General features: G+C 46.0%; 1 protein-coding gene across 1 annotated transcript in view; it reads left to right on the plus strand.

Moving 5' to 3' along the window:
- Window positions 1–4,250: 4,250 nt before the first annotated feature.
- SLC6A8 (solute carrier family 6 member 8) overlaps window positions 4,251–12,063 on the plus strand; it is a 78,445-nt gene continuing 70,632 nt past the window's right edge. The window contains exon 1 of the mRNA XM_088481054.1: window positions 4,251–5,019. Within this exon, the coding sequence (XP_088337180.1) occupies window positions 4,737–5,019 (283 nt within the window). The 5' untranslated portion in view covers window positions 4,251–4,736. The remainder of the gene's footprint in view (window positions 5,020–12,063) is intronic.

Below are 12,063 nucleotides of genomic sequence, written 5' to 3' on the forward strand. Positions count from 1 at the left end.
GGGTTTACTTACAAAACAAATTCAGAAAATTTAACAAGGAGAGAAAAATTGAAAAAGCAAAACATATGTAACACATCAGTAGAATAGATCATTTTTATCCTTCAAATACCCTTGATGAACATTGGACCTCTACTGTATACCAGGGCATGCAAACTGTACTCTATGCCGGGGCACGCAAACTGTACTCTATGCCGGGCATGCAAACTGTACTCTATGCCGGGGCACTCAAACTGTACTCAATGCCGGGGCACGCAGACTGTACTCTATGCTGGGACATGCAAACTGTACTCTATGCCGGGGCATGCAGACTGTACTCTATGCTGGGACATGCAAACTGTACTCTATACCGGGGCATGCAATCTGTACTCTATGCCGGGGCATGCAATCTATACTCTATGCTGGGGACATGCAAACTGTACTCTATGCCGGGGCATGAAAACTGTACTCTATGCCGGGGCATGAAAACTGTACTCTATACCGGGGCATGCAAACTGTACTCTATACCGGGGCATGCAAACTGTACTCTATGCCGGGGCATCCAATCTGTTCTCTATGCCGGGGCACGCAACCTGTACTCTATGCCGGGGCACGCAAACTGTACTCTATGCCGGGCACGCAAACTGTACTCTATGCCGGGCACGCAAACTGTACTCTATGCCGGGGCACGCAAACTGTACTCTATGCCGGGGCACGCAAACTGTACTCTATGCCGGGGCACGCAAACTGTACTCAATGCCGGGGCACGCAAACTGTACTCTATGCCGGGGCACGCAAACTGTACTCTATGCCGGGGCACGCAAACTGTACTCTATGCCGGGGCACGCAAACTGTACTCTATGCCGGGGCACGCAAACTACTCTATGCCGGGGCACGCAAACTGTACTCTATGCCGGGGACATGCAAACTGTACTCTATGCCGGGGACATGCAAACTGTACTCTATGCCGGGGACATGCAAACTGTACTCTATGTCGGGGCATGCAAACTGTACTCTATGTCGGGGCATGCAATCTGTATTCTATGCCGGGGCATGCAATCTGTATTCTATAACGGGGCATGCAATCTGTATTCTATAACGGGGCATGCAATCTGTACTCTATGCCGGGGCACGCAATCTGTACTCTATGCCAGAGCACGCAAACTGTACTCTATGTCGGGGCATGCAAATTGTACTCTATGTCGGGGTATGCAAACTGTACTCTATGCCGGGGTATGCAAACTGTACTCTATACCGGGGCATGCAAACTGTACTCTGTGTCGGGGCATGCAAACTGTACTCTGTGTCGGGGCATGCAAACTGTACTCTATGCTGGGGCATGCAAACTGTACTCTATGTCGGGGTATGCAAACTGTACTCTATGCCGGGGCAGGCTGAGTGATGGGCTTTACATCAATTCAATTGATCATCTACTCTCCTAAATCCAATTTGCTGTAATCTGTGCTCTATATCGGTGCATACAAACTGTACTCTATACCGGGGCATGCAAACTGTACTCTATACCAGGGCATGCAATCTGTACTCTATACTGGGGCATGCAAACTGTACTCTATACCGGGGCATGCAAACTGTACTCTATACCGGGGCATGCAAACTGGACTCTATAACGGGGCATGCAAACTGTACTCTATAACGGGGCATGCAAACTGTACTCTATAACGGGGCATGCAATCAGTACTCTATACCGGGGCATGCAAACTGTACTCTATAATGGGGCATGCAATCAGTACTCTATACCAGGGCATGCAATCGGTACTCTATCCAGGGGCATGAAAACTGTACTTTATATTGGGGCATGCAAACTGTACTCTATACCGGGGCATGCAAACTGTACTCTATACCGGGGCATGCAAACTGTACTCTATGCCTGTGACACGCCCATAACACATCAATGAAACTGACCCTTTTTGCAATCACTTTGTCACCTCCCAGTCTCCAACCTGATACGCCCTGGGAACGCAAACCCCTTCTCAAGTCTTAGCGATTCTGTACGCAATTGCGAACGGCATTGCACACATTGGTGCACATGTGCGCAGTAATGGTGTTCTAGACTTTTCGCATATCTACAGTAACAAAACATCGGTCAACAGCGTAAATATCGCCAATGTGTCCACATCTGAATTAGACCCACAGTGCTGTTTTCTAGAGTAACAGCGAGGCGACAAACATGTTCAGTAGATTTTTAATTTATTCTATATGGACAACAGTCTTACAGGTCTCCTAACACTTAGGACGGGATGTACTAAGCATGAAAATGTGGCCAAAACACAGAAAATGCTGTTTTGTGAGTTTAGGCCGCATTTCCATATGTACCGCTTGGACCCGATGGGTAACAACCAATAGAAGCCTGTGGGCTTCTTATCAGGTTTCTCCTGAGATTGAACCGACTGGATACCTCCCAGAGTCCGGAAGCGTGCACCGCTCTGCGCATGCGGATGCGGATTTGGACTTCTGGGTGATAATTTGGAAGTCCCTCTGGCATCCAGCTATTGCAGAGGACAGCTCTTATCAGTATAGCTGTCCTTTGCAATTTTAATCGCATTTCTAAGTACATACTGGCGTAATTAATTCTGGTATATACCCGATAAATAGTGGGATGTACCACATCGCGAATACGAAAGTGCATCCCGCCCTTAATGCTTAATTATACCGGTCAGTTGTCATATTTAGTGAAGTTGCCTCCTTGTAAAGGTCTACTGTACATTTACTCGAGTCAAAAGTCTCCTGACAGAATAATGAAGGCAGACTCCTGCAGTTCCTCTAATGCCGGCTAGATGAGTGTCAAACAACAACATAAATAAGGGAGTTTATCCTTTAGCAAACTCAATACATGTAACTAATATAATTATTGTGCTATCTGCAATAACAAGATTGGAATCAAAAGACAAGTTAATCAAAGTAATTTTGTCCAACCCAACACTAATTAACATATCTGCATAACGATGGACATAATGGATGAAATATACTTCATTTACGCAATGTCTGAACAACACAATGGACTAGATGAACTAAGACCTGAGATAAAGCGGAGAGAGATTAAAGTACCAGCCAATCAGCTTCCGTCACTTTACAGGCTGTGTTTAAAATGACAGTTAGGAGCTGATCGTTTGGTACTTTATCTCCATCCACTTTATCACTCTACAAGGCTTAGTACATTGGTTCTCAAACTCAGTCCTCAGGACCCCACACAGTTCACATTTTCCAGGTCACCCAGCAGGTGCACAGGTGTATTCATTACTCACTGACACATTTTTAAAGATCCATAGGTGGAGTTAATTATTTCACTTGTGATTCTGTGAAGAGACCTGGAAAACATGTACTGTTTGGGGTCCTGAGGACCGAGTTTGAGAACCTGTGGCTTAGTACATCCACTCCAATGTCTGAAAAGAGCTAACAAACAAGTAGGTGAATGGTTACGGTAATGTAATGGTTAGCATTACTGCCTCACAGCACTGAGGTCATGGGTTCGATTTCCACCACGGCCCTAACTGTGTGGAGTTTGTATATTCTCCCTGTACTTGCGTGGGGGTACTGCGGTTTCCTCCCACACTCCCAAAAATATACTGGTAGGTTAATTGGCTCCCAACACAAATTAACCCTCATGTGTATGTGTGTGCGCATGTGATAGGGAACATAGAGTGTAAGCTCCACTGGGGCAGGGACTGATGTGAATGGCCAAATAAAGCGCTACGGAATATGTGTGCGCTATATAAATAACTGGTAATAAATAAATAAATTTAAGTATATGCACCTCAGGCTCAGTATAGATGGGCTACAGTGCAAGGTGATAAAGCTATAGCCTCCTCTGGGTAAATGCATTTTAGAAGATGTTTCATCGTGCTCAGAGAGGGTACTCCCTGTGCTGCACTTGCCTCAATGCATTTTGCCCCCCTCCTTGTGTATCCCACTTCATACATGAATTTCCTAAAATAGAAACCACGTGAGGGCTGCTCTCTGCTCACTGACAGTGCAGTACGACAGCAGAAGGGATTTACCCAGCTGGCTCAATCTCAATGTATTCAATAGAGGAGAGTCAGAAGGAGGGGGGAATGTAGAGTGTAGAGTAAGGAGGGGAGGACTGTAGCAAAACAAGGAACCCAGACACATTAACAGAGGGATTGGCTAGAAGGGGCAGAGTAGCACAGCAGCAGATGAAGAAGGGATAGGTACAAGGCAGAGAAGAGGGAGGGAGAGAGAGGAGAGAGGAGGGGTGTAGGGAGGAGAGAACAGTGACTTCATCCAGTCCTTGCTTTTTAAGCCTCAGGGTGCAGGAGTTGGGATACAGAAATCTCTGCAGCACAACTGTGGTATAGCTGACTACCGACTGAATTACACTGCAGTTTTGGCTGACTTGTGGGGGGCTTGGGTATCTCACTGATCCCCCCAAATTTCTTTCCTCTTCGACATCCACCGCTGTAACCCATGAGATTCTTCCGGCTTACCTTTAAGTGCTTTGTGGACGGTTTCTGACTTTCCCCCTCTCCCTTTTTATTTTCTATCCTCTTTCTGGATTTTTTTTTCCGCACAAATCTCAATTGCCAAATTGGTTGATTTTTTTTTTTTTATTTTTTTTTCCTATTTTAATTACTGTAATTTTTATATTTATAGTATTTTATTTATTGCAGAGGGGGTTTGTCAGGTCCAGAAGCAGGTGCTAGTGAAAGGGGAGTTGAGGAGCAAAGAACCGGGTGGGTGTGTTGGTCCTTTCGACAGAGGGTTAAAGAGCGGACGCTAGGCTGATGATGGATAAGAGGAGATTGTCCTTGGAGAACGGCAGCTACAAAGTAAATGTGGAGGAGAAAAATGGACAGCTCATACCGAGCGGGAATGGGCATCTTACCGACCTGTGTCATAATGGATCGATCAAAGGGGGCATCATCTTCCCCCCAAAGGCTAGGCAGGCCGTCCCCGAGAGAGAAACTTGGACTCGGCAGATGGATTTTATAATGTCTTGCGTGGGCTTTGCTGTCGGACTCGGAAACGTGTGGAGATTCCCCTACCTGTGCTACAAGAATGGTGGAGGTGGGTCATAGGATTTTAAATAAGTATATAGTGGTTGGGTTGTTCTTTTGTTATTCAATGTATACAGTCCATGCTTTAGAGCAGGGGTGGGGGCAATAAGCTACCCCCCCCAGCTGTTGTAAAACTACACATCCCAGCATGCCCTGACACTGTTTTGCTATTTAGCCATGCTAAAACTGTTGCAGGGCATGCTGGGATGTGTAGTTCAACAACAGCTTGGAGGGCTGCTTATTGCCCACCCCTGCTTTAGAGTCTTCCCTATTTAGCTAGTCTACCTGTTCCTTACCTAAATTTTCACCGCCGTACTTAGACAGCCTGCCTGCCCAATTCTTTGCCCATGTCTTCAGTCTATATTTAAACAACTGGCCCTGCCCTGACCTTTACCCATACCATCAGTCTCCTACTCTGGTCTTCATTATGTGCTAACTCAACTAGCCTGCTCTGTCCTTACCCACAACTTCAGTCCCTGCTTAGACAACTAGTCTGCCATACTTCAGTTGTGGTGTAGAGGGTGCATAGATAGTAGTGCAGTGCTTATGCATGGGTCACAAACAGGTCTTTTATTAAAGATCTATTTATCGTTGTATCTGCCTTTACATTTTTTTTAAGAATGTTCAGGTGTTGTTTATTCAAGAAAAAAAAAATCCAAATAGGCCAAGGTTCAAACCAAGTTTACCCCTAAACCACATCCCTTTGTGGGTATTTGAAGAGGAAGGCGGTCACTTTTAAGCACATCATTAAAGATTGACATTACTAGAGTAACAAGATAATGCCGATATCCTGTCATGTAGCTCTTAGGAGCTCCGAAATGTTTAAAGTATGGACTTTCATTTAAGTATGGATTTATTTTGCTCAACTAGATATAATAATTAAATATTAGTTTGTTTCCTTGTTATTTGCTAGTGCAAATAAGAGTTCTGTGTCCCTAAGTAAATGCAACCTTTGTATAGCAATCCTGTGTAACTTTATAAAGTAGACAAGGAAAAAGCTCCTGATCATATTTGTTTACGTTATCACGTGGCAGCAAGTACTGATCGGCATACACTGTACATTTATCGTCCCTCTATCATTGGCTCCAACAACAACTTCGCATAACATTGTGGACTGTTAATGATTACAAAATAAATAAAGGGACAGAAGATTATAGATAGGTTCAATTTTTTTTATTTTATTTTTAAAGTATCCTTAGCTACCCTGTTCTCTTAATATTTCAAAGAAATTCCACAAGGAAAAACCTTTAAAACAAAGAATAAACTATCTGTATATATGATTGTTATAGCAGATAACACAATATTCATTTAAACTTACAAATACTTATGAAAGACTTCTGCAGGTAGTGAATATGTTGTGTAAATCATAAATGAAAAGAAAATGTTTTTCCTCTTTAATAGATCTTGGTGACATTCAGTTTGGATGACTGTTTAGTTTTTTTTTTTTGGGGGGGGGGGGGGGGGGTTGGATTCTTTCTTTCAAAGTGATGTCACATCAGACACATTTTCTATACAAACTGTGACATGAAGGAAGCTAATTAGAAAGTATATTCTCCACATTACCTCTAATCCCACTTGATGTCCTTCCTTAAAAGGGGAGGTCTGGCCACTATAAAAAGCAACAGTATCATTTGCTGCTGCAGACTGACTAGTAGTCCTCATTCTTCCCGGGGTGCAAGGGTTAAGATGCTCCTCTCCAGTTTCTGCTCCTGAATGTCAGGACTCTGCGTTATATCCCAGCCTGCTGCCAGCAGTATCTATCAGCATTTTCTGTGCTTGCGGAACTACTGCGACTGACGCAGTGTGTGTAGTCAGGGAGCTCGACCTCAGAGTCAAGGTCCCCCTGCAAACAATATTTAAGGTGGTCACACTCACCACCCTTTTAAGGGAGCTTACCCTCCCATCCAGGATATAACCTTCTCCTGCTGCAAAGTTTAGTGGGAGACTGAAAGCATTAGTATTGCAATCCTCCACTGTGATAATAATGCTGAACTAGGTAGATGCAATGTAATGTAACAGGAACATAACCCACCACGTTCTATACAGAATGTAATCACATCCACATGACATGTAACCATCCTCCTGAGCTATGAGTCAGGTTATCTGCACGAGGATATATTAAGGACACATCTGTCTGCTACAGCTGCTGCACGCTTCAGTAACTAACATGACCTTGTCAATAAACAGGTGCGATTAGCAACTTGGCTACATTTGAAAATCATTTCCAGGGACATTTTGCTGGTGGGAATGTGCATATAAGCGTATTACAACCCTCAGGATCACATGCTCGCTGACAGGGCCGTAACTAGGGTAGTGCGACCAGTGCCATGGCACAGGGCACCACAGGGCGGTATGCAGTTGGGAAGCCGGCGGACCTAATCCCGACAGCTGGCTTCCCGACTGCTTTATCCCGACGAGGGTTAAATCTAGACGCCTGTTATTTTACCGATGCCGGGAGACCGGCGCCCGGCATCCCAATTGAAGGGACGTCGGGCGCGGGGTGCGGACAGCCGAGGGGGGGGGAGGGTTAGGTTTAGGGCTCCCGGGGGATACTTAGGGTTAGGCACCCCCCTGGGAGGTTAGGGTTAGGCTAGGGGGAGGGAGGGTTAGGGTTAAGCACCCCCCCGGGGGACTTAGGTTTAGGCGGTGGGGAAAGGGGGTTAGGTTTAGGCACAGAGGGGGGATTAGGGTTAGGCACTGGGGGGAAGGTTAGGGGTAGGCACCCCTAAGGGAGGGTTAGGGGAGGGAATTAGGTTAGTCTGTACTTACCTTAGGGACGGGGGGGCGCCAATGCTCTCTCTGGCACATGGCACCAAAAAGTCTAGGTACGGCTCTGCTCACTGAACAGTTATATAGATATAATCTCAGATTTTTTGCATTGTAAATGTTGTTTAATGAATATTTACTTACAATTGGGCCTATGTACTGTTATGCGGCCTTAACAAAGATTCCGTATAGCCACCTATCCCAGTAATCTTGCAAGAATATCGTAAGAGCACCTGCCTGAAATTTGGTCTTCAAGGCACCCAAACAGTCCAGGTTTTAAGGATAACCATGCTTGACCACAGGTGAGTTAATTAGTGCCTCAGTCAATTTGATTTAACCATCTGGCCTCAAGGCATGGATATCCTTAAAATCTGGACTGTAGTGGCAGTTTGGGAACCTCTGACTTAGTGGTTTATTTACGAAACCTGGTGCTTTTGATCGTGTTTAAGCCCGATATTTAAAAGGGCAATGCTTTTTCTAGCAAGAGCCAGGCTAGTAAAAGCAGTGCCCTTTTAAATATCGGGTATAAACATAATCAGAAGTGCCTGGTTTTTACAACTCAACGCTTTGTAAATAAACCCCTTAAGCTGTCACCATGAAGAAAAACACGCACATTGGTCCCCACGGGGGAAAATAAAGCGCATATATTGGCCTCCACGGAAACCAACAAAGCACATTGGATTCCACATAAAACAAAAATAAAACACATTGGCCCCCATTTAAAAAAAACAATCACACTGGCCCCCACAGAAGGCAAAATAATACACATGGTCCCCACATAAAAACACAATTATACTGGTACCTCCAGAAAGCAAAATAAAACAAACTGTCCCACAAATGAAAAAAAAAATAAAAAAATCACACTATCCAGAAAGCAAAATAATATAAATTGCCCCACATAAAAAGACACATTTACACTGGCCCCCCACAGACAGCAACATAATATAATATATAGACAGGGCCGCTACTAGGGGGGGGGGGGGGGGGCTAGAGGTGCACGTGCACTGGGTGCCGGAATGCAGGGGGTGAAAAAGGGATGACTCACGGTGGCTTGGGGGCTGAAGAGGCAGAAAATGGCCATCCAAAAATGGCCACCGCCAAGGAGGTGACAGATGCTAGAGGTCCTTACTGGACCTCTAGTGTCTGTTAGGCCAGTGCAAGTGCCGGGAGAAGATGCTGAAAGCTGTGTCTTCTCCCATGAAACCCCCTGGCAACGAGTATGAAATCCCCTGGCAATGAGCATGAACCCCCTGGCAATGAGCATGAACCCCCTGGCAACGAGCATGTAACCCCCTGGCAACAAGCATGAAACCCCCTGGCAACGAGCAGGTAATTTTAAAGTAATTAGAAGCCTTACTGTGGGGCATACAATGGTGTCGGGCAAATATGTAAGTGGCACTTTGGTAATAGGCATTACAGTGTGTGGCATAATGTGTAATGGGCATTATTGTGTGTGGAATAATGGAAGTCACTATACCAGGGATGTTTGACTAGTGCACTGCCTTATGGAGGAGCAAGGACAAAATCCAGGTATGGGAAGGGAGGGGGCGAAAAATTGCTACCTTGCACCGGGTGACAGATATCTTAGGTTCGGCCCTGATATAGACCCCACACCTGGAGCTCCCTGTCCCTCGGTAGCGTTACTGGGAAGATCCTTCAGTCCCTCAGCGCCGGTTGGTGCAGGCTTGCAGCAGTCACATTCACTGCTCATCAGCAATGTGAAGTACTGTGCAGGTGGGACAGCGATGCGGCGTGCGTGACCTATGATGTCACGAAGAGCTCAGCGCTGCCCCGGCACAAAGTTAGGGAAATAAATGGATACAGGTAAGCTGTGAGGGGCATCTCCCGGCGGCACACTTGGGAACCGCTGGCGGCGCGGTTGAAAAGCGCTGATATAGTGTGTACACACTGCATGATTTTAACGATATGTCATTCCGATGCATCAGAATCGGGCAAATGATTTTGGACATTGATAGTTCTCCGTCATCGATGGCAGAGTAGGCAGCAATGGGTTTTTTTTTTACTATTGAGTGCAGGGGCATGGATTTTTAGCTTAGTCCCATCCCCTCTTTGATCGGCCAACCACCATTTAGACCAGCAGTAGGAACGCAAATTGATGGGCGAAATCATCAATGGCTTCCGGTCGATGATTTCATGCCATCAATGCAAAGCAATAACGACACCATCTATGGTGACACTTTCGATGGCCATCCCTAGCCGAGACTGATTCTGAGTGGCACGCAATGCTGATGTTCATGTAGTTCAGCGCTTTTTTGATGCTTGTGTTACACAGTGTACGCACAAAGGTGCTGCTGCAATTAATTCAGACGGTATTAGAAATGTGGAGGAAAAGTGTTGAGCGTTCCTGGGCGGTGACTGTAGCGCACGCAAACATGGTCCATTCAGTGGGCGTATTATGTGAGTGTCGCTGGAGTGTCAATGCAAGTGGGTGCGTTCTCAGCCGCACATCCGCAGCCATAGGAGGTCATGTTCAGATGGAGAGAGTGTCCCTGCCATAGAGCTGGGGCAAATTTTGTTGGTGCAACAGATGGTATAAGGCCGCACCAATCAGTATTACAGCGTGTACGGGCGCTAAAAGTGGACGTCTCAGTCCTTTCACATTTGGCGCACGGATGTTCTCAAGGGAAGGAGGTTGTAGCCGTATTTTCATAAAGTCGAAGACGGGCGATCGCCTTTTAGCCATTTCCATTCCCCCCCTCCGAACATTTGTTCAACCATAGAAGAGGCTGCACCTATTCATGGCTGTGATGCCTCCCAAATTCCCCACTGCAGGACAGACATGTCTGCAGGTAGATGTATGGGGACCCTAAGATTTGGGAGGTGCTGTGTCCAATGAAATGTAAATTGCAGTGTAAAAATACATCTGCCCAGCATTTGTGGGCTACATGCAACAGCAGAAAGTATTTACCCAGCATGCAAAAAAAAATAATGTATTTGCACCTGGTGTCGGACTGGGGCATGAAGGACCCACCGGGGGGTGCAGCGTTAAGGGACCATGCTTAGGGCGTGTGGCCAGCCACCACAGATTCTTGGCTAACCATTAGGCAAATCTTGGTGTAGTTTCTATGGAAGGGAACCAAGCCCCCATGTTGATCAGTGGTCCTGCTCCACCAGGTAACTGACCATCTAATAGAGCAGTGGTCAGGCAACAGGGGTAAATTACCCCACATGGGGTAAAAATTAAATTCCTGAGGGTAATAGACAGACAACCAGGCATGCATATGAATCATTTTATAATATAGAATGATTCATATGCATGCCCGGCTGTGCCGCAGGGAGGCTCTAAGCCGGACACCCGCTGAGATGTTATTACCAGCGGGCACCCAGCACCTTCCCTGTTAGCCGGAGGCTGGAGTTCTCTTCTGAACTCCAGCTTCCGGCTCTCTCCATGCGCACTATGGGAGAGACGTCATGACGTCTCTCCCATAGTTCCGAGGAGCATCCAGGCGGACAGGACGGCGGCGGATGCAGGAGCGGAGATTAAGGTAAGTGGTTTTTTTTGTACAAGCGGCACTACAGGGGCATGATATGGGGGCACTACTACAGGGGCATGATATGGGGGCACTACTACAGGGGCATTATATGGGGGCACTACTACAGGGGCATAACTATGGGGACACTACTACAGGGGCATTATATGGGGGCAGTACTATATGATTTACTTCCTTTCAAATCAAGGGTGTAACGTCGGTGTATCTAAATATATTTTGGGGTAAAAGGTAAAAAAGTTCCCTGACCCCTGTAATAGAGTAACAATCTATAATTTGAGATCTGAATCCTGATACCTAGAAGAGGGGGGTGGGCCCATAGGCAGTGGGGCCCATCGGGGATTTCCCCTGTACCCCTGTGGGCCAGTCCAACTTTGATTGCACCCCTTGCATTGTTACATGGTTTGTCCAGGTACACAGTTGCTTGCTCTTTCTTGCTGTATTCCCAACTTAGGCCCGTATTCTATTTGGAGCGAAAACCCGTGACGTCATTTTTGCCGGTTTAAATTATTCCCGTATTCAATTTCAAAGACTTTTCGCAGGTGCGAAAAGTCTTTGTTAAAAATCGGGGATGTTTTCTACATGTAATACATGGCGAGAAAAAGTGCAGAATTGGGGTTTTGGGTTGCAGGCTTAAAAAAAAATAGCCTGCACCCCTGGGAGTGTCCCCTTAAAGTTTTATGTGTCAACATTTTTTTAAAAAAAAGTCCTCGGGACACCCCAAAAAATGTACTTGAATTTTGGGGGTGATTTAAAAAAAAAAAAACGGGGGTCAAACT

The sequence above is a fragment of the Taudactylus pleione genome, unplaced genomic scaffold (genome assembly GCF_031769625.1).
Source record: "Taudactylus pleione unplaced genomic scaffold, aTauple2 ptg000002l, whole genome shotgun sequence".
NCBI lineage: Eukaryota > Metazoa > Chordata > Amphibia > Anura > Myobatrachidae > Taudactylus > Taudactylus pleione.